Below are 22,586 nucleotides of genomic sequence, written 5' to 3'. Positions count from 1 at the left end.
GAGAGAGAGAGAGAGCCATTTCCTTCACTAGTGAGAATCAAGAGAAATAGACACGGGGAGGCTTTCTTACGCGACGGTGGTCATTGAACTGTTTGTGAATTAGTAGACCAATCTGGCAAACAGTTCTATACAAGTATGATAGATAAGCTGTTCCAAACGCACTATATGCTGGTAAAAATCATAAACAGATTTCAGAATACCATCTACGCCGGAAGCGCCCTCTGCTGAAAAGCCGGTGGCCAGTTACATTAATTTTGAAGAAAATAGTCAGTTTTGGTGTCCAGGTTTTCCTTTAGTTCAAGATCACGGAAGCGGCTATAGAAATTGGAAACATTCACCATTATGAACAGAGACCTTGTTCAAGGTAGGATCGCAATAGACAGTGCTCGCCTTGTATAAATCCATATCCTCCTAAGTACCTCTCATGGTATCCTCTTGACCAGTTTCTGAGCCATCCAACAGCATATAGCCAAATATATAGCATGGCCTGATATTGACTCACAGCTGTGGGGGTTACCAGGACCAGGTTCTTATATATGGGCTTGGCATTAGGCGTATTACAGCCAGTGATCCTGGAACAAGTGGTCCAAGGCCACGAGTATATAGCACGCCGCTTCCGACGGAAAGACGACTACTACAAGCTTGACAAGTGCCCGTCTCGGCGATTCAGCGGCCGTACTTCGCCTGCCGGTACGGACGTGGGGCCACGAGGCCGCAGAACTTCGGCGGCTCTTGGGCCAAGGACTCTGCGCATGATCAAGATAAGCTTGTTGTTGTCGGTCGATTCTTAGTGACCATGCACCGGCCCCGAGCAGACCAAGGCTGGCCATAATTCAGACAGCTAGCGCAGAAACATTCCAAGACGGTGCCGGACTGTCAATATCAGGTTCGCGCCTGGATTATACCATGGAATCCCGAATCAGGACGGACAGAACCGGAAACCAGATTGAAAAGGCCCAACCTGAGTAGTTGTAGAGACAATACTAATCGGTACCGTCCTTCAGGGGTCAGACATAGTCATCATGCGGCCAGGGTCCAAAGGAATCAATATTCCGTATTCCGAAGGTCTGCGTGCATGCCCAATAGGCGACGGCTCACCGCAGGTATGTTTTTCTCTAATTTTAGTGGCATTTACTATTTGCTGTACAATCTACCAAGTCGCCAAAGATGCACGTGCAAGGGATTTTTCGGGCCCTCGGTGACTTTGAGGTCTCGTGTGGAACCCGGGTATGGTATTGGCCGCCTTTACCGGATGGTATTCTCGTCGGCTGGATGGTCAAAAGTCGAGGCGCGCGTGCGGATTTTGAGAATGGAATTTCGTTTTTCCTATTAAGCGAGATATGCCTTCTTTCTCATTCTCGTCTCACAGGGTCGTTTGCATAAAATAAAAAGTACCCACAGCCGGGAATAATCAGGCGGTGACGGGGTTTCTGGTTGGTTGTCCGAAGTAGTCAAATTCCTGCGCGGCTTCGTTTCTAGTCCTCGCAGATCATACTCCACCGAGCGACCGAGTGAGTGAAGCAAGAGTGGGTATGGAGTCGTTAAAGGTCCCCCCTCGTCTCCCCCAAGAAATGGTTGTGTCCTCCTCCACGTAACGTGCCAATTTGCAGCTGGGTTCAGGCTTCGAGTGTCCTTCTTTAGTCGCTTCTCCATCAGATAATGATTACCTACTCAACCCCGTGGAATAATTTCAAAAGTCGGGCAAAAAAGAACGGGGCAGCTGTTAATTCATAAATTGACAGCAGTGCTCAGACACATGCGGTGCCGTACGGACAAGCTAACAGGAAAGAAAAGAGTAATAGTGCTTGCATCGAATAAAGCGAGACGACACGCCGCCTCGCCTTTATTACCTAGGGTGGGCTACCCGTGCCAAGTATGGTATGCTGCCGCTGGCCGTATTCGCGTCGCCTTGCCGGGCAATGGCGTCTCAGCGGAGGAGGGCTTGGCTTGCTTGGGGGGGAAGGGGGAGTGAGGCGGCGCCGTTTCGGCAGCCAAGACCAGCCGGGAACTAACAATTTTTTTTGGAGATTTCGATAGTCGGGAATTCTCTCAGGTGGTTGCGGAGATGATAAGACAAACTACTTTTACCTGTAGCAGGTAATGATCGGATCGAAAGATTTGTGATCGTGGGTCGAGTCTGTGAGCGTTGACTGTGGTTGTGTTGGATAAGCTGACCTTGTACAGAATGGTCTTCTCTCCTCTGGCCAGGATCTACTGTGTACACATTGCGCGTCTCTGCCCTTTATTCTTGCGTCCGAGCATGCTATGAATATCGGTAGAATATCGCGTGAGATGTGGGCGAATGAGCATACACAGAGACATTCCAAAGAGGGTAGAATTGTTGGCTGACATTGAGCTGATGAACCCGAGAAAACTATGGTGGCACTTGTTGCATTCGGCACGTTTTTTCATTCCCCTGTCCTCTAGGCGGTCAGTAAATAGCAATCTATCACCAATACCCGACCCAAACCAACAGAATGGCCAGTCGCACCATCACATCGCAACACTCGAATCCATCAACTAATAATACCTGTCTATGTATTCCGTATCCAAATACTGGCCTCATTGAGGACCCGTAACAAAGTCTAGCGCTTCCTTGGCCTTGTCCGCTACTGCAGGGTTCGATCGCCTAACGGGCCGAACGCTGTGACGTCACTGCGGCTCCCGTCAACTCGCAACTGTTGATTCGCTGTCATGGCGCCAAGGAGAGAGCACTGGAGCGGCGGCTGACGCCTACAGCGACGATCATGGCCCATTACAGTAATGCCCGTAAATTCGCAACGTGATTTCAATTCTTTTATCACAAATTTTGTTTGAATTTTTCCTTTTGCTTTTTGGGTAGTGCCGCGCATGTGTGTTTTTGTTTGCATATGCGTGCTTTCTGACATGTGCTGGGCGCTCATCACTCTGCTTTTATTCCCTGCAAAAGACCTGCCTTAGAGCCCCTAAAGTCCCTGCAGACTGCGCTTGGCATATGGCATTTGTGTCGCGGGAAAGAATAGAGAAATAGAAGTCAAAGAAATTCACTTGAAAATGGTTCCGCCCCTCCATAACGGCCTATACCTATTCAGTAATACTGTGCGGAATCGACTCGAGTCATGAATTGTTAGAGATCTTCCCCTCGCCTGCACAAATTCTACCAATGATGCGTGATATAAAAATCTCTTGACAGGGCAATTTTGAGAATTGGCACTACGCACTACCGATCGATTGCCTTGGTACCTTGGCGAGGGAAAAACTCTAATTCCCCATTCCGTCATTGCTCCTTGGCTCTGCCCTATAGCCCATGCTCCTCGACTTCTGGTGTCTATTTTGCCTTTCCCCAACGCAGCAGTAGTAGCCTTGGGACATGTAATGGTGTGTGTCTCGAGACTCGTCGTCTCCGTCTCCGTGAGACTCGCCTCGGCGGGTGGATATCTTATGTCGCCATGCTGCATTCCTACCTCTACACTATGCACCTGTCAGGCAGGAGAACCGAGCAGAGGCAAGCCGCCCGAGTCGCGCACCCGGCGGCCGCTCCACCTTTAAAGATGGACACTCCGAGATAAGAGTGAATGAGGTTGGAAAGAAGTTATCGTGCGGCGCCACTCGCACCCACCCACCACCGGGGCTTACCTTGGGTCGCTCTACTGTCACTGCTGCTCTTCCACAATGTCCCATACCGCACTTCTTCTTTGCCCTCTCCGCATGGGTCCTCACCCGCCCGGGGTCAAGGCAAACTGAGGAGCTGTTAGAAGGGTCCTGGGGGAAGCGATCGCGGCGTCACGTCGGGCTTACCAGGCCCTGCCTGTCCCTCTACTCCGCGATCCAAACTCCACGCTGAACCTCCCACTGCTCCATGTCAGTGGGCCGGTATGACGTTTTTAATGAAAAATTTCCAAAATTTCTTGCGCTTGTAGTAGCTCACTGTGGGTTCATAGTATACTGTGTACACTCTGGTATCCATCGGGCCCTCCACTATGCTCATCTATGGCCTGACGACTAGTTACTCCGTACTGCATACGACCAGGCACGGCCGATAGTCATTGTTTCCCATAGTACGTAGTCGTCGTACTGTTACTGTCTGTACCTATGCACAACCTATGTCATCGTGTCTCGGCGCTACTCTGGTCATATTTTATATATGAACCTCCTTCCCCGTGTTCTGGGGGAATATGCTCATACGGCTGGACCTCTGTATTCCTCTCCGCAAACTCGACACGGACCCTCACTTTGCATCTTTTTAGTTTCCGTCGTTTTATCATTGCAATCATTCATACTGCCCATCGACTGAAGAGGAACCAAAAACAACACCTTCAAGATGGTCAAGTTGGTACCAGTGCGGACTGGGCACCAGGACAACGCCCATGGCGTTCCTACCTACTGGTCCAAGAGTGGCCACACACTCCAGAAATACATCACGGCCCTAGCGACGACCGACTTCTTGCTCTTCGGTTACGATCAGGGTGTCATGGCCGGTATCATTTCGTCTCCTGCCTTTGTGTCTGATTTCCCCGAGACCGACGGTGACAGCACCTGGCAAGGTTTTGTCACCTCCATCTACGCTGTCGGTTGCTTCTTTGGCGCTCTGTTCACTCTCATGTATGGTGACCGTCTTGGTCGAAGATACTCCATCTTCCTCGGTGCCTCTGTCATGATTATCGGTGTGATTATTCAGATCTGCTCCGTTCCCCCTGGATATGGCGCTACAGCACAGTTCATCATTGGACGATGCATCACAGGAGTAAGTTCTGGGCCCCTCATCATACCCTTCATTAAACTCGTCAAACTAACTGATACTTCCAGATTGGTAATGGTATCAACACATCCACTGTTCCCACGTATCAGGCCGAATGTTCTGCTGCACACAACCGTGGCAAGCTCATTTGTATCGAAGGTGGAAACGTCGCCGTCGGTACCTTGATTGCCTACTGGATTGACTACGGCTGTACCTATGGACCCCACCCCTTTGTCTGGCGATTCCCCATCGCTTTCCAGATTGCCTTCGCCGTGGTGATTCTCGTCCTCATGCTGCGACTTCCCGAGTCCCCACGATGGCTTCTCTCCCATGGCCGTGAAGAAGAGGCCAATACGGTACTTGCTGCCCTTGCCGACAAGCGACGTGAGCACGAAGAGGTCCAGACCCAGATCACGGTCATCAACGACGCCATCCGTGCCGCTGGTATGCGCAGCGGTAACACTTCCATGAAGGAGCTCTTCACCAACGGCAAGACCCAGCACTTGCGCCGTCTCCTCCTAGGTGCCGGTTCCCAAATGATGCAGCAGCTGTCTGGTTGCAACGCCGTCATCTACTACTTCCCCATTCTTTTCCAGACCTCGATTGGAACTTCCGAGAACTTGGCGCTTCTGCTCGGTGGTGTCAACATGGTTGTCTACGCCCTCTTTGCTTGCACCTCCTGGTACGCCGTCGAACGCCTCGGTCGCCGCAAGCTCTTCTTCATTGGTACCATCGGACAATGCTTGTCCATGGTTCTCGTTTTCGGCGCTCTGATTCCCGACACGACCTCTGCTGCCAAGGGCGCAGGTGTTGGTCTCTTTACCTACATTGCCTTCTTTGGTGCCACCTGGCTGCCTCTTCCCTGGTTGTACCCCGCCGAGATCAACCCCCTCAAGACCCGCGCGAAGGCCAACGCCACCTCGACTGTGTCCAACTGGATCTGGAACTTCTTCATTGTTATGATTACTCCCGTCCTGGTCGACTCCATTGGCTGGGGCACTTATTTGTTCTTTGCCGCGCTCAACGCCATCTTCTTGCCCATCCTGTACTTCTACTACCCTGAGACGGTAAGCATACTCTCTTGTCTGACGCATTCATCATCCATACTGATTCTTCCCAGGCTGGTCGTTCCCTCGAGGAGATCGATGTCATCTTTGCCAAAGGCCACGACGAGAACATTAGCTACGTCAAGGCCGCCAAGATGTTGCCCAAGCTTGACGCTCAACAGGTTCGCGACTACGCTCGCAAGTACGGTGTTGAGAATGAGGTTTCCGAGGAGGATGACCTCGAGTCGTCCCCTCGCATCTCCCGCGAGAAGGATGAAGTCGACAACCGCGAGAACGCTGGTGTCTTGTCTTGATCGAGTCGCAAAAGTGTGTTCTACTAGAGGTTGAACCCAATGTCGGCTGCGCCGGCCCAAAATAAAAACATCAAAGTCCGCGCGTGCGCGAAATGATTTACGACTCCATACACACCATTTGGATGTGGTAGAGGCTCTTTTGAATTGGAGCCGCGAAAATGATATGACAACGATTGGAAGCATATCATGACGAAAATAAAAAGATACGAAGAAAATTTAGACGGATAGAATGCATGATGGATTAGTCCATGTCGGCATCCGGACTTGATGTTTTTTTCTTTTTACATATATACCCAAGCTTGTAGCTAGATTTCACGTTTACATGATGAATTTAGAAGATCATAAACATTCTCAAAAGTCTTTGATTGTGACCATGAATCCGATCATGATGCTGATATATCTACAAATACAAACCGTCGAAAGATATCGTGGCTGACTAGCTCTACATTTGATTCCGATATGGGTGTATCGCGCCGCATCAACAATTCATTTGCAGGTGCCGTCGATGCCGATTGCACAAACATCCAATCACCCAATTGACCCCCTTTCCCTTTTTCCATCACTCTCGCCCATCGGAAAGGAATGTAAGTCCATATTTCTCCGGGGACCTGTCAATTTACTTGGCCCCGGACACACTGTATCCGGAAACACCATCTTTACCCCCACGATGACGATTTACGCACATGCGACAGTACAAGGCCTCTCCCACACTTTGGTCTCAGTCTGCCACTCGGAGAATAGACAAAATAACAGGGGGAAAGTAGTGTAGCAGTGCAAACTGGGGCCTGCATGACCCCAGATGAAATCATAATACTCGGTTTGAGATGGAATAATGTGATGAGGTTTTCCTTTGAGTTTTCCCCCCCTCCTTTGGACGATCAAATACTGGGGGAGCATGTTTGCAGCTGGCACATATTACACTGGGCTGACGTCTGCGCGCATTCTCTATTTCTTTTGGGCACCGATGTTCCTTAACCTGCCCCCTTCCAACATTCCCACTCCTCTGGGTCCCGCTGATCCTTCCCCCTTGACTGTTTCTTCTTGGCTTGGCTCCGCAAGACCACGCCTGATGTAGTCTACTATAATATCATTATTATCTTGTCCACCTTGTTGATTTCTCAGCTGGTCCCGGAAAAATGGTGGTATAGTCGTCTGATTTTCAAGGCGTTTGCTAAAAGGGCTAAACGGCTCTACAAACGATTAAAGGGTGATTGATATGTTGCACTGATTTACTTGCACAGACCGAAATAAATGTAATGTTGAGCTCGGTCGTCCACAAAAAGAGAAAAGACATGGTGTCTGGCAACATCGAGTTTCTCCGAGGTAACGTACAAAGCAAAATCCAATGCACGCGGGTTGTCTCCTCGTGTCTGGAGAACGAATAAGAGCATGATAAGCATCTGGTGATTACTACATACTAGTATAGATATCGTAAGATCCATCGCAACAACGACTACTGCATGGTACTACTAATCGGTGCACATCAGCGGGATCGCGGGTACGGCATTCACTACACACACCGATGCTTTGTGCCTGGCCCTCACGGGCCAACTCTTTTTTGGATCCGAGCGACCCAGTTCCAACGGTGTGAATTCTGCCCATTCATACTATCGGGTCCCGACGAGGCAGTAGGATGGGAGAGGCTCCCCGCAAACACTGGGTCCTCTCCCCGTCTCGCGAACAGACAGTCAAAACAGTCAGAAGGCGCTGACCCGCTGATACCAACGTGCCGTAACACGCGCCCTCTAGAGGCCCGACGGCAAAGGACGGGGGAGTGATAAGAGGGAAGCAAGAACCGCAGACGGTCCTGTTCGTTCTGAGTATCAAACGGACGTGAAAGACCGTTTTGCGCAAAGATGAGCCAGCATTGGATCTCAATGCCCAAGGCAATGATGTGCCGGGTTGGTATCGTTCACAACTTAATCTTATGCCACTCGTGCCAGTACTACACGGTCCGTGACTTCCATTTCGAGTCTCTCATCCAGGCCGTCGATTGCTCGTGCTCGGGATTGGGATAGCAGGATCAATCGGGGGATTAGTTCATGCACTTATTACCTGCGGAAAGAGGTTCAAACCGCCTCGCCAATCAGAATGAAGATGCTTGGACAATGGTCTGGGAGACAAGAACCGCGAGATGGTCTGCCGTAAATATACTTTCAAGCATTGTGCTGTTGCTACTAATACCTTGTTCATCGCCACGCTGACAGCCGATGTGTTGGGTATGTTTAGGCGGTTACATAGCAATCTCCAAAGCCCGCTCGGCGAAGCCTGCCACAATTTCCATGCACGGCATAAATCATCCATAGGATCGGCTTCGAAACATACAGCATCATCATCATCATATTAAAAACATCATGAAATATCGTTTGTCACAAATGTTCGCAGAAGTAGTGAACAATGGTTGTATAATTATATCCACTACTCCAGAGACGCCGGCAAAGGAGAGCATCTTACAGCTCAAGACACAAGCAGATAAAACGGGGTATGAGCCCATCGAGTAATACACGAGCAAACAACAATTTTTCCAGAACGCCGAACCATGCGTGGTCATAACCGCCAAGCAGCCAACACCCTGAGGAAGCCGATCAGTAGAAAATAGGTCAAAGAAGAAGAGTCGACCCAACCTAAGCCTCGGACTTCCTCTTCTTCTTCTTCTTTTTCTCGCCATCCACAGCTTCCGGCTCCTCGGCGCCCACGTCGCTCTGCTTGCGCTTCTTGTCCTTCTTGTCTTTCTTGTCCTTCTTCTCCTTCTTGTCCTTGGACTTCTCCTTCTTCTCCTTGTCCTCAGTGTTGGTGGGAAGGGGGACATCGATCATCTCGGCGTCAATGGCGAGCGATTGGCCGTCGGCAAGGATGTCGGCCATAGCCTGGTCCTAAAGTGGGGATTAGCAAGAGTTTTAATACGTTGGCTGCACATTGAACATGACTTACCATGGCATCGGCGTTCTTGGTGGGCTTCTTTCCGCTGGCATAGAATTCCAGGCGGTCCTCAACCTGCTGCTTCAGCACCTCACCAAACTTCTTGGAGGGCTGCTCGGCAAAGTTGTCGATTCTGCTAGCAATCGAACACTTGTTGGCGAGGTATCTGGAAATGCGACCCTTGTCCTTGGTGTTGGCCTTACCAATGAAAGAGCTGTGGTAAATGAGACCGAACTTGGGCGTGTTGCCCTTGGTCTTGAGGGCGCGGAACAGGGCCTTCTCGGCACCGAGAATCTGCAGAGTCGAGGCAGGGTACTTGGACAGGTTGGTCAAACTTCCAGCCTTCTGGATGAGACGTGCAGCAACGACCTCTCCAATCAGAGCAGCCAGGTTGGGAGCAACGGTGCTCATCTTCTCGGTCAGGTAGTTGTAAAGCGACCTCCTGTACTCGGCGAGCTTGACAACGCGGCTGGCAAAGGAGGTGATGTTCTCCAAGTCGGCTTCGGAAATCTCGCGACCCATGGAGATCTTGGCCTTGTTGATGATCTCAGAGGCCTTTTCCTCATCTTCGTCGACCAGGGCGGCCAGCTCGTGCAGCTTGTCCTCGCTCAGGGTAGACTTGTCGCCAACGAACAGGGCCATGCGGGCAAAGCCCAGGTTGTCGGAAACAATCGCGTACAGCTCGGGGAAGTGCCATGAGTAGGCTTCTCTGAGCTTCTGGGAGAACAGGTTGATTCCCTTGTCCAAGTTGTCGAGGGTTGCAATAGCACGGATGACTAGTCCAGTTAGTAACACGAAAACCTGAGCGCATGTCGATAGCGCGCAAAGTTGAGAATGCGATGCACGCGTGAGAAGGACGTACTGTGGTTGTCGTTCTTGTGGACGTTGAATTTGACCTTGCCACGGGAGTAAGCGTGACCGAGACCGAGCTGAGCACGGGAAACATCTCCCTCCTGCAGACCCTTCAATAGCTTCTCGGCGTGCGTTCTGACACCACGGAGGAGGTCGGCAGCAATGTCGCTGGTATCGGCAGTCTCGGCGTCAACACCGGGGAAGGCAGCCTTGATGGCACCTCCCAAGTTCTTGTCCTGAACAGCAAGGGTGACTGGCGACTTGCTGGAGGCTTTGGGGAGGTTCAGCTCAAGGTTGGATCGCAGGTACTCGTTCAGGATACCCTCGGAGATGTCATTGATGTTCTCCAACGCGTCGGCGGCATTTCTATATGGGGCAAACTGTCAATTACAATTCTGCCGGCACAACAGTGCCCTAGGCGACGCCCTACTCACCTCCAGGGAGCAAAGTTGACCAGCTGAACCATTTTGCCAAAGGTGGCCAGGTTCTGCGAGTCGGCGCCGCTGATGCGGTCCGGCTGGTTCACAACCTTGAACAAGGCATAGCCAGTGGCATTTTCGTGCAAAAGAAAGTCGATCTTCCCCATGGTGCCGAGTGTGCGCGCGCGTAAGCGGGTTGTCGGAAGGTGGTTCTGGGTTTGGCTGCGACTCGGCTGTCTGCTGCTGGGTTTGAAGCTTCACAGACTTTCTGCTACTCCAAAATTTTTATTGCAAAGCTCCCCACCAAAAATTGGCGGCTCGCAGCGCACAATTGGGAGCCCCGGCTAATTATTGCTTCCGTCCCGGCCAATCACCGCTGCTGCCACCAGACTCCACTTTGTATTTTCGGGCTTATCGCTCTTATCGGAACTTTTTTTTTTTGCTTGGCCTTTAAACTTTTCCTTCATCTGGTACTGAACTGTGCAGAATACAGAATGGTGCGAGCACCGATCAATGGTTTCAAAGTACAATCAATTCTTTCTTTTCAAATTGCATATTCTTGCTAAATAAAATAGCCACACCAATTGATCCTCTCAAAGTGCAACGGATAATCTTTCATGATTGTGAAGTTTAGGCAAGACTCAAAGTACCTAGGTTAGGTCCTTGTGTGCAACCAACCATGTAAAAATAACCACGGATCCATAAAAAATCACACTCACTCGAGGCACTGAAAAACACCCAAGCACAACCCCCCTAATAACGCGTCAGGCTGATTCAGTATGTATGCAAGAATAGTATGCCAACACTTGTGTAAGCAGACGCACAATGAGAGTGGTCGAGATGAAACGATGTCTCTCAAGTCACAGCGAAACCTCCAAGCATTTGCAGGTTTTCCTTGGACAGGGAGCATCCACTCACCAATATCAATAAGAAGACGTAAGTGGTGCATTGAAGAAGGCGGCTTAAGAAAGTGCAAAGTATGCAAGATAGATAAATGTAGGCTGGTTCACCATTGAATGCAATGTGATCACAAATTATTGTATAACAAACACTGCATAATTGATAATTGTTTCATCAAAGACATACTGTCTTTCTTGAAGTACATGCTTTTTTACAAAATAATGTTTACAAATTGCTGTTATTTTAACATCTTCAGCGGAAAATAGCACTACTTTGATAAGATGGTCCCGGGGGGGGGGGGGGGGGAAGGTCTAGTAAGGGAGGGGAAACCAAAATAATGCAATGCAAACAACAAGTGAAGGCAAAAACATATTAATACCATCGCCCGCATGTTGTCTTTTCAAGCGCTGGCGCATGTTTGCATTATTGCCGGGGTGCATGTTTGTGACACTTTTCAGCATTTCAAAGGCAGATTTCATTCTTAGTAAGGCTTGCAAGGATATAACGCTTGCAATCCTGTAAGGAGGTGTATAGCGCTGATATGAATAATATACTCTGGTTTGATATATTTGTTTAAGGAAACTACCTCTGCGGTCATACTACAGCCTAATTCTCGATTTTTTGTATATCACGCCCAGTTCTGTTGTCCCGTCATGTCTTAATATCATCTACCTACGCAGACATAATATCCAAGCCATAAAGATGTGCAGGCAGAGCCGACTCCCGGGTTCCATTTATTGAAATTAGCCTTAGTGATCCCGTATTTTTTCACGATATCATCACATGTGTTCCCACTGACCACCTTATGCCACCGCTTACACCCACAAGTTGGCTTCGGTTGAGTGGGAGTTGGTGCAGCTGGGTTGCACGTGTCTGCTGGTGGCCGAGTGGTTGTAGTGGTTGGAGTGGTCAGTTTTTTCGTTGGCGACGTTGGTGTGCCGGATATTCCTGAAGGGTAGGTTAGGTCCTTGCCTTGGAATGCAAGTCGATTTCGCCACAACTTACCAATACAGTAGTAATACCCGAGCCAAAATCCAGAACAAGATTTGCCAACTGCAGGGTTCCAAGCATAGAACTGGTCCAGAGTAAAGGTGCCATACTGGTTGACAAGTTTTTGACAAGTGTCTCCGGAACTGGCGAGATGGTAACGCTGGCAATTAGCCGCGATCCCATCCTGTGTAGGAGAGGGTCTGGCTGGCGTCGACTTTGTCACTGTCGTGGTCGTGGTCGTAGCTGGTCTCGTAGAGGTACCTGCAGTCGGAGTACCTGGGACACCAATACAATAATACGTGTTTGCCCACAAACCCGAGCAGTCGCTCTTTACTGCCGGGTTCCACGACACAAAGTCGGCCAGAGTGAACACGCTTCTTTGCGCCTCGACGATCTTGATACAGGTGTCACCGGAAGCGGCAAAGTAGAATTTTGTACATGTCCCGATGAGTCCATCCTGAGTCGGGCTGGGTTTCGCAGGTCCGGTGGTTGTCGGTGTGCTGCCAGTTGTGGTTGAAGTCTTGGTGCTGGTCGGTGTCGTTGACCGTGTCGTCGGGCGTGGCAATCCAAAGTTTACCTCGACACAGTATGAGTTACCAATGATGATGCCACTGCAGTCGTTTTTGACACTGGGATTGTAATCTACAAATTCGGCGTGCGTTAAGCCCCAGCTCTTCTCAAAGAAGCCGCATGTGAATGAGCTGTCGTACGCGGTGTCGTACCAGGTACAATCGGTAGCGGTACCAGGGGCCACCGGGCCATCTTGTCTGCGTTCGTGTGAGTCGCGAGGCCTATCCGAAGACCATGCTGTGGATACACATCCACAAGCGAGATAGGCCCATGCCAGACTTCTGATCAAGGAAGGCATTGCTCACAGAAGAGGCAAAGATAGAAAAATGGTGTAAAGGGGGAGAGATGACGGAAATAATCTATGACTGAGAACGACCGTACCAGCGTCGACCATTGAGGGGCCATGGACAAGAATTATATGTCTCTACGTGTGAAGCTCCTTCCAGCAAGGAACCAAGAATCAGTGATAGTATCGCATCAGCCTCGTCCCAAGTTTCTCTCAACTCTATCTGTTAGCCAACGATTGGAAATATTCCAGTAGCTTGGAATATGTAATACGCCTTCGATAGTATTGAACAAGCTTGCTGACTCTTGCGACCACGAAAAGTACCATGCATATCTGCCAGTAAACTTCAGCTCGTGGGGTAGTATCCCAATGCCCACAACGTTTTCGACTATGGAGCCGAGATACAAAGTTACATTCGCGGAGGGAGAGCATTTATTGTATGAGGTTTCATTCATGGTCGTACGTCGAGTATTACGCTGTTTGCGGAAAATAGAGGACAAACACCAGAAATAGCAACTCACATCCAAGCAGCTATGCACGTTGCATGGCTATGGAACCTTATACTTCTTGGCATATACGAGAGACATTGTTTCAGTTGTCCCTTCGCACTGTGCCAAACAAATATTTGATGTGTCGCACATAAAATCCCCGCATCTGACTTGGACCTGGTTCCTGACTTCCTGGGTATTTAACCTTGAACTTACGCCGTAAGCTGCCAAGCCAACGTCCTCTCGCCTGACCGCATCACCCTTTTCATCCACATGATTATTTCATTTCTTTTTGTGACTCAGTCAGCAATACTTGTCCGTTGACTTAAAGGCCTGGGACGCAATATTTTCCCCGATTGAACCGAAAATAACACTACAGGCCGAGAACACGTACTACCAAGGACGGCACAGCGAGCTACAAGATCAAGAATGGCAATGCTAGAGAGCATCCTCAGCGGCTTGCAGCGCATAACGGACGACGGCGAATTGGCGCCTGACTTGCCTGACGCGACCCCGGATTACCTCAATTGGGGATTTACCATCTACCGCACGGAATACGGCGGATCGTCCGATGAAAGCTGGCTTGCGCTTCTGGACAATATCCAGGCCCAGATTGCAGAGGAGCTACAAGCCCACCAGGACGACGAAGAGAATGACGAGCAAAGACAGATGGCAGAGACTCTACAAGCGTTGTTTCGATTGGACACCCATTCGGATATCACCCTGCTTCAGGACAAGCCAATGGACGATCTCCGCGAGTTGTTTTTGCGTTCTGTAGAGGATGATCATGGCGCTTTCAGGCCACACCAGTGTGGATATTTCCTCCTGGCCGACTCTGAAGTCTTGCAGGACGCAGGCCGAGCAGTGAACCCGGAATTCTGGGTCAAGTGTGTGCAAGGCGATTATGTGGCAGCAAACTATACGCCTAAAAACAACCGTATGGGGGGACAGAGGTATTTCGGCTGGATGAAAATGACCACCAGAAGCATGTTGGAGCTGTGGGACCAACTGAATGTTCGTGATCTGGCAAGTTTGGCGCCCAAGACGATTGGCGGACTGCATGTCACCACGTGGAATGGGGAGCTTAGTTGACGGCGAGCTTGAAGTTCTGACAGCTATCTTGTTTGAGGCTATGCAGCTTTAGTTTCACGAAATAAAAGAAGTACAAGAGAGCCTATGTGTCAAAATCATCCGTATTGATCTCTAGATCGCCCAACTGGTCCTCCAAGTCCCGTAAAATCTCGAGCACTTGGTCAGTCAGCGGACTGGTTGAGACACCCCAATAATTGCGCATCTGCGTGATACCATTGCGGACAAAATTTTGTGTGTGCAAAACAAGGTAGGCGAAGAAGTCGGGCGCCCACTCGCGCCAGAGGTCGCCAATCGCCACACGGTTGTTCGGATTGGCCGCGTTCCACGTCGCTGCACCATGGTCCCACTGGATGCCGACGTTGTTGATGATGATGGCTAGACGTCCATTTATATTGGGTGTACCACGGTGGTTGAGATACCGAATAACTCCAATGCTGGCACGAAGACGCAGGAGGACATATTCCGGTGCGGCTGCGTTGGTCGCCAATCTTTGCCACCTTGATGTAGCGATGGGGTTGTGCCCCCGCATCAAATTCGTCTTTACGGCATTAATGTCCCTATGTGCGCCCACGAACGTCTCAGTGTTAGTAAAACTACCCAGACAATCCATGACGCGGGGATAGAGGCTGCTGTAGTCTGCACCACCTGGCAGCGGAGGCGCGTTGGGAAGTAGTGGCATTGTCCGTGCTTGTCTAAAGAAGCTGATGCTCACGGGACCGGCCCGGGCGACGGCACCACTTCGGAGGCTAGCATCATTGCAGTCAGTTGGTGCTTGACTCTCAATAATGGTCGGCAATCTCAGTTTGCAACTTACCGTCCAGCGGCAGCATCAGACATGAACCTGGCCATCACGTTGCCGTCAAAAAGATGTTCAATCTGGAACGTTTCGCCGTTGGGAAGTGACAGATGGATAATACGGGTGTTTGTACAGTCGCCTCTGCTCGCAAAGTCGACCACCTCATCCATCAACGGATCATCGGACGGGTAATCATCGAAGTTGTAGTACTGTTGGATCACATGATTAGTAAAGATAATTTACTGCGTATGACGGGCAGTAGAGTCGGAAACTAGGAAATCGAAAGAAAAAAAAAGCGAGTTGTATGAATGCAACTTACACCAGGCAAAGTGATGATGATAGCCGCTCGTTCACCTGAGGGGGAAGTAAGAGAAGCAGTAAATGGCCTCGCTCCTGTGATCCTTTTCTCCAAATTCATGAAGCGCCTCATGTTTGGAGATATGAGTGCCCCATTTTCGTCAAGTTGTGCATCATGAGCGTTGTTGCCTCCACGATACATCCATTCAATATCTCTGTATTTTGCTCCATCAAGCTCTGCGTTGACATTGCGCTTGGCAACGCCAGCATCCGTCTCATCGAGATCGCAGCTGTCTATACTGGTGCAGATGCCATCCACACAGTCGACCGTCTTGGTCTTGCCCTTACTTGCCCGGGCATCCCAGTAATATGGGCTGCACATGATGTCGTGGCAGAGCTCCATGGGGCCTTCGGTGCCGTAATTAGGAAGATTTGTTATGTAATCACGAAACCCGGGCATCTTGAAGTGCGGAAACTTGTTCCCTGTGCCGTCATTCCAGACCTTCTCCATGGCTTCAAGCATGGCTTGCGTGCCGACCTTGGTGACCAGGGCAAGCAGGAGACTCTCGGTTTTGGCTTCTCCTGGGTTGGTCGCTCTCCTGAACAAACTCTGGGAATTGGAGTTGGCGTGATTGTATCTCCTGCTGATGATGGCGCCTGGTTTAGCGCATGTCGGATCATTAAGCCAGCGCTTCAGTTCGTCACGCCACACCCCGAGTTTGTCGTTTTCTACTTCGATTGTGTCGCTATAGTTTGGCAAGCAGCAGCTGGCTTTGCCGCCGCCGGAACACTCTTTAGCCCCCGTATCCATTGCCACACGAACCCGATTATTCGGACAGTTAGGCCGACAGAAATCATCGCCACCATCTGCAGGACCAAAACCCAGGCCCGAGTACCATTCGCAATCGGAGAAGGTCATCTTCTTGTTGCTCGTATCGCAGCAGAACTTGCGCTCTCCACCGCGGCTGTATCCTCCCGGCCAGCCTCCTCCAGCTGTTGAGACATTTCTTAGATAATGATCCACTCGTAATGGTAGGAAGCAATGTATAAATGTGGAACTTGTGTATACTCACCCTTAAGACACACCTCGGCACCGCCCATTCCAGTAGATGATGAGGTCAGAAGTGTCTTTCTGGACTGATCTCCAGACTTTGAAGGACACCCTGTTTGGGTGTCGCAAAAGGGGAATGCACCCAACTCGCAGAGCGTGTACAGCTTGATACTCTTGGTATCTTGAGTACAGCAGGCAGCCTGGAATCCGCCGTTGTTACAATACATATTGTTGGAACCGACGTAGCCCATACCTTTAGGACAGGTACCGTCGCACTACAACAGCATCTGTTAGCAATTGCCTATTCGGGTAGATAAATGAGTTTTGAAGCAGCTCTTTTGAGCAATTTGTCTGAGTATGCTGTTTTGCAGCACCAATTTTGGCAATGCTTGCTCATAAGACAACTCGGAAAGGGAGAGAAATGACATCGGAAGTCGCTTACCTTCCCATTGTGGTGGGTATACCACCCACAGGTCGGCAGTTTCTGGCCTGGAGGGCAGCAAAATGCGTGTGAACCGATGCCGCCACAACCTGTCTGATCAAACATGTACTCCTTGCCACGCTTCCCTGGGTCCTCACGCGTCATAAGCACCCAGCCAGACGGACATCCCTCGTTGCAATTGGTCCACTTGCACTGGTCATTGGGGATGTCAACAAACGAGTACGGAGCATCCGAACCGTCTCTGATGGACAGCGCCTTGATTTTGCGGTTTGCGACCTTTGCTAGAGCCTTGTTGTACTTGGAGTCTTTGGTATCATGACTGATGGCCCACACCATCAAACCTCCCAAACAACGGCTCTGTGCGTATTCTGACTTGAGCTGAAATGTCTCCTCATCGTCGAAAGCCACCCACTGCGTAGGATTGCCCCAGGAGGCCACTTTTACGGCTTCTTTTTTGTATAGCTTCGGTTTCACTCCATGCTCCTTGACAAGATCGTCAATTTCCGAGTTCAAAAGAATCCCGACTTCTCTGCTACACTTCCCCTTTGTGGCGCCTGACTCATATGTACAGCCAGGCTCAAGGCACGATGGGCTGGTGGTTGTGAACGCGCGGCCATAGAAGCCCAAGCCCATCACCACCTTGTCCGGACTGATATTATTTCTCCAGAGTAGATCAAGAGCCTGGTCAATTTCCGTTAGATTGGTGTGCGCGTTGAGATATGCACCGGTCCATTCATTGCCTTTATCCCAGGTACCGTGGAGATCATACGACATGATGTTAAACCAACTAACTGACTTGGCCAACTCGACGATATCAAAGTTTTGTAGGTACCAGTAGGAAGCAGGGAGTGTAATGGATATGCCTTTTTTGGCTGTGTCTAGTGCGGACTTGAGACGACTCATGAATTTGGGGAAGTTTGAAAAGTCAACCTCCCGGCCCGATCGGTCTTTGGCTGCAGGATATTCCCAGTCGAGGTCAACACCATCAAATCCATAGGTCGACATGAAAGACACTAATGATTCAATGAAGGCCTTCTGTCGTGGCACAGATGCAGCCAAATCGGAGAAAGTTGTCGCGGTAGGACCAGGGTCATTGAAGGTCCAGCCACCTATAGCAATGAACACACGCAGGTCTGGGTCCTTTTGCTTCAGGTGCGTGAGCCGCTTGTACAAAGCGACGTCGTTGTCAGACACAGGGAGTACTTTGAAGCTGACAGGGTCGATGGTTGCAAAGGCGAAATTGATATGTGTATAGAGCCCAACGGGTATCTGCTCAGGCCAGAAAACATTACATGGCCGGTTACTTGCCCAGCCTTCAAAGTAACCGATAATGCGCGTGTTTCCATTGGTTTTGGAACATGTCTTGTGAGAGACTTTCTTGTCCCCACAAAACAGCTTAGTAGTCTGACTGATCTTAGCTGAGGGCCTTGAATGTGACAGATGGTAAATCCATGAAGCTCTATGAACTTACACCACAATAGCCATGTTTTGAGCAGCAAACATTCAACGGGCACTTGTCTTTCTGTGACCATTTAGCGCCATATCCAGGGTTGCACTGTGATTTGCGGCCACAGTCTGATATGCAGTCATGGCCACAGTCTAAACACGTAGTTGTGATGGTCAGCATTTATCTCATGAGGCTGGGCCGGCTATATCAGACTCACAGTCGGGCCCAAAGCCACAATTACCCCATTTATTACAACATCCCTCAGCGCAGGGGCTCGATGAACTGCATGTTTGGGCAGAAGTGGATTTCAAAAAAAGCGAGAGGCAAAGCCAGAGATAGAGGTGTAGCCAAAGCAACATGTTGATGAGGAGGAGGAAGCTACCGGATCATGTGGATAAAGGAAGGCGGGGAAAATCCAGAAATATCAGTTCATGTTTTATGAAGAAATACAGATATATACATTTTTCTTTTTAGGTAAAATGATCCAGCTACTTCCCTTTCTTTGCAACAAGGCTCTGAATCATATTTGCATAGCTCACCCACCCCCAAAACTCAACTCCAGTACCACATCTTTACACTCTGCGGGCTTCTGTTACCCATTGCATAATTAAGCTTACTCTCGGGAATTCCCTTAGATAGTCGATTGTGGTTTACTATTCAATCTCTTGACTTGTGCTAACTTGATGATGACCGTCGGTAGAATGCCGAGACATCGTGTTGTCAAGCGACCGGTCAATATTCGGGCCTTTGTCAATACTCGATAATGTGACAAAGATGAAAAAGCAAGGATTGTGAATTAAGAGAATCGCATTATTAGGATGCTTGAAACTCTCTCGTACCTTGCGTGCACCATAATACAGACACAGGTGCCGTTTTACCGTTGAATTCGGCTTATGTCTTATTCGTATTATACTTGGCATTTCAAATACAAGTCAGCAATTGTCTTATTCAAGATTAAAGGCCGCATAATAGCAAACTGTCTCACCTGCCTTCTGACGATGGATGATATGATATCTACCGCGATGTCTCGGTACGATATAATTTATAGTCGACCTTGGCAGGCGTGGTTTGCGGTGTATGGATGACCGACTTCATACGTCAGCCGCCGTGTTTTAAGGTTAAACGCTGGTGCATGCATTAGCATTACACAAGTACCTTACAAATACTCGAGGCGCGCACAGTGTATGAGATACTTCCATTTAGCGTAGTATCAAGCCCAGTTTCTGCCCATCAAATGCGGCCTGGTTGCAGTGCCGCCCCATACTCGTTTACCGTCTTGGTAATGATTTTTCTTACCTCAATATTGTCTGCAAAATGTGTCAGCAGGACGGTCAAGTCGTACACGGGAACTTTATAGGAGGAGATCAACGACATTTCTAACCTAGTGTCATTGACATCCCCCGAAACCCGGGTCCTGGGCGTCTCTGAGTTTCTAATCGGGATAACTCTCTTCTTCAACTCAAGTCCCCAGCTTTGTCTTGTCATCGCAGCAAAGACACCGCCATGTACCTCTCATTTGCTTCAGTCCAAGCCGCCGCACTCTTACTCGGGGTGCAGGCCGTCTTCGCACAAGAAAGCTTTATACTCTATAACGCAACAAAATTGGACATCACCTTGGGTACAGAATGCGTCGATGCCCTTTCCGCCGCTATCAGCTGCAACTCATACGTGCGGACATTTTTGCAGCTCGGCTGGCGGGGATCTCTTGGGGACGTCGCTTTTACTGATTCAGTATGCTCGGGCGCCTGTTCTGCGTCACTGAAGGGTTGGTTTGGCGACGTCACAAACCGTTGTCAGGGGAAGCAGCTGGATAAATCAGCCCCAAACAGACTTGGAGGCTATTTGTGGGCAGGTTTCAATGAAACCTGTGTCAAGGACCCGCGTACCAAGCAATACTGCAACGACATTATTGCCAACTTCAGCACTGTCCCTGATTACAAGCATATGCCACGGACAGAACTTTGTCACACCTGTCACATCCGGAGACTTGCTCTGATGCAGTCCTCACAGTATTCCATCTACAACGACTATTATAAAGAGGTTCTTCAGTACGTGTACGCTACGTGTGGCGGGAGTGGACCCACGAATATCCCTCCCCCTCTTACCGAAGTCCCAACAGAAACACCGCTATACTGCGTCACGGGCAAACACTACACTACGACGCGGAAAGGCGAGACGTGCGAGTCTATTGCCAATGCTACGAGCGTGTCTTCAGCCGCATTGTACATGGGAAACCAGGCACTGATCCCCGACTGCCGGGATATTAACTCGGGCGTCAACGTGTGTCTTCCCCTCACCTGCCAGACATATTACGTGCGCCCCTCGGATACGTGTGTGTCTATTGAGACGGCGCTTGAACTTGAATTCGGTCAGGTCCGTAATTTTAATCAATGGATCAACTTCGACTGCTCGAATTTACAGGTAGCTGCCGAGTTTTGGGGTCGCAGTATCTGCGTCTCGCCCCAGGGTGGAACTTTTACCGGCACAGTTCCGGCTCCTGCTCCCACGACAGCACCGCTGGGGGACGGATATACCAGAAATGCCGTCGAACCTCCCGCTAAAAAGACGGTAGCGTCAGGTACGACGATGAATTGCGGCAAGTGGCACGTAGTGGCTTCTGGGGATACTTGCAGCGCTATATGCATCCAGGAAGGCATTGAGGCCGGCCTCTTTCGCCTCGTGAATCCTTCTCTGTCGACTGAGGCGTGTACTGCGTCGCTGAAGCCTGATTCGGCACTCTGCGTTGGCCCGACTTACTCCTGGAACTTGACGGTGCCTGCAACTACCACAATGTCATTGGACAGCGGAGTTTTCTTGTGAGAACTTGCCTCTAGAAGAAAAAGTGAAGCTAGAGCAGCTGCATTTAAATAATTGCATATCGCTGTTGGGATGTCGAAATGAATCTAAGGGCGGGGTTTCTTGTTCAATTCAAGTTTTCCTTTTTGTTGATCGTTTATGTACGGCCAGAAGTGGGCTGCTTAGTGCAGAACACGCGGAAACGAGAAAGAAATCCTTAATCAATGTATGAGACACTTACTGCTAGGCCTTCTCCATCTTCGGATCACGGAACGGGTTTTCGGGTCCATACACAGCTTCGGTTGAAGCGAAAAGTAGCTCGTGCCTGACCCAGTCGAACAACTTAATAGTTGTTGATCCTTTGCTCACATGTGCATCTAGAGATTGAGCAATGACCTCGATTGCCCTGCGATTCATAGCATCTAGACCAGCACCAGCACTCAAAGCCGGGTGAACATACTTGGGAAAATTCATCAAGTACCCATGTTCATTTGTCAAGTCGCGACCCATGATTGCGTTGCTCTCTTTGCTCACGCCAAATACATTGGCTGCTATTGTTGCCTCAAAGGCGGTAAAGGACAATTTTCGAATCTGATTTTGAATGGGACCCAGAAGAGATGGGGAATTAACGACGTAAAGCCGTGAGCCTGGCATCCGTAGAGTGTATATCGGCAAATTGTATTTGTCTCTGTTATCAAAATGGCATCAGTGTCGTTTGCAGGCTTGACAAGGGGAGGAGGCTCAGGCACACCTCATCAATCTGTGAAAATTCACCCCTTTGGAACCCATATTGATCATTGGTGTGACAAAGGGAATGGCATCGCTGATTGAAGGCGGCTCCTTCGGGCCTTGAGTGAGCCGAAGAAGAGTGACAAGAAAGACATAGGTTGCCGCAATGGCGCCAATTGCTACAGTCAAACTGATAGCCATATTGAAAGTCTTGCTGATCGGACCTGGGCCTCAAATCAGCGAATCGCAAGTTTCAGCTGAAGTGTAGCGTGTTTATGCTATAGTAAATGGCAATACAGAATCGAGGGATAAAGGAAGTCGCGCAGGATGGCATGAGTTCTGAAATGATGAAGCCGCTGGAAAGAACGCGAACCACGGTAAGGTAGGCGAGGCAATGGGAGGGGGCAGTGAAGATAACGTTGGCCGAATGCGCCA

At 49.8% G+C, this 22,586-nt stretch overlaps 7 protein-coding genes across 7 annotated transcripts; 3 read left to right on the top strand and 4 right to left on the bottom strand.

Annotated features, from left to right (window-relative positions):
* Positions 1–4,300: 4,300 nt before the first annotated feature.
* PFICI_12260 (uncharacterized protein) lies at positions 4,301–6,077 on the top strand (the record flags this gene model as incomplete). Its single annotated transcript, XM_007840841.1, has 3 exons — positions 4,301–4,723; positions 4,786–5,784; positions 5,838–6,077. 3 exons carry the CDS (start codon positions 4,301–4,303, stop codon positions 6,075–6,077), a joined length of 1,662 nt encoding a protein of 553 aa, XP_007839032.1.
* A 2,624-nt stretch (positions 6,078–8,701) lies between these two features.
* PFICI_12259 (Nucleolar protein 56) lies at positions 8,702–10,434 on the bottom strand (the record flags this gene model as incomplete). The annotated part of the gene is made up of 4 exons (XM_007840840.1): positions 8,702–8,950; positions 9,009–9,772; positions 9,859–10,214; positions 10,283–10,434. 4 exons carry the CDS (start codon positions 10,432–10,434, stop codon positions 8,702–8,704), a joined length of 1,521 nt encoding a protein of 506 aa, XP_007839031.1.
* A 1,548-nt stretch (positions 10,435–11,982) lies between these two features.
* PFICI_12258 (uncharacterized protein) lies at positions 11,983–13,025 on the bottom strand (the record flags this gene model as incomplete). Its single annotated transcript, XM_007840839.1, has 2 exons — positions 11,983–12,115; positions 12,190–13,025. 2 exons carry the CDS (start codon positions 13,023–13,025, stop codon positions 11,983–11,985), a joined length of 969 nt encoding a protein of 322 aa, XP_007839030.1.
* Positions 13,026–13,930: 905 nt separating this feature from the next.
* PFICI_12257 (uncharacterized protein) lies at positions 13,931–14,593 on the top strand (the record flags this gene model as incomplete). Its single annotated transcript, XM_007840838.1, has 1 exon — positions 13,931–14,593. One exon carries the CDS (start codon positions 13,931–13,933, stop codon positions 14,591–14,593), a length of 663 nt encoding a protein of 220 aa, XP_007839029.1.
* An 82-nt stretch (positions 14,594–14,675) lies between these two features.
* Positions 14,676–18,985, bottom strand: PFICI_12256 (uncharacterized protein; the record flags this gene model as incomplete). The annotated part of the gene is made up of 7 exons (XM_007840837.1): positions 14,676–15,339; positions 15,408–15,598; positions 15,709–16,693; positions 16,771–17,012; positions 17,180–18,583; positions 18,651–18,778; positions 18,844–18,985. The coding sequence occupies 7 exons, from the start codon at positions 18,983–18,985 to the stop codon at positions 14,676–14,678; spliced, it is 3,756 nt and encodes a 1,251-aa protein (XP_007839028.1).
* A 1,144-nt stretch (positions 18,986–20,129) lies between these two features.
* PFICI_12255 (uncharacterized protein) lies at positions 20,130–21,446 on the top strand (the record flags this gene model as incomplete). The annotated part of the gene is made up of 1 exon (XM_007840836.1): positions 20,130–21,446. One exon carries the CDS (start codon positions 20,130–20,132, stop codon positions 21,444–21,446), a length of 1,317 nt encoding a protein of 438 aa, XP_007839027.1.
* Positions 21,447–21,665: 219 nt separating this feature from the next.
* Positions 21,666–22,352, bottom strand: PFICI_12254 (uncharacterized protein; the record flags this gene model as incomplete). The annotated part of the gene is made up of 2 exons (XM_007840835.1): positions 21,666–22,110; positions 22,174–22,352. 2 exons carry the CDS (start codon positions 22,350–22,352, stop codon positions 21,666–21,668), a joined length of 624 nt encoding a protein of 207 aa, XP_007839026.1.
* Between the last annotated feature and the right edge of the window lie 234 nt (positions 22,353–22,586).

Source organism: Pestalotiopsis fici, assembly GCF_000516985.1.
Source record: "Pestalotiopsis fici W106-1 unplaced genomic scaffold PFICI_Scf_10, whole genome shotgun sequence".
NCBI lineage: Eukaryota > Fungi > Ascomycota > Sordariomycetes > Amphisphaeriales > Sporocadaceae > Pestalotiopsis > Pestalotiopsis fici.
This window is presented reverse-complemented; position numbering and strand designations above follow the sequence as displayed.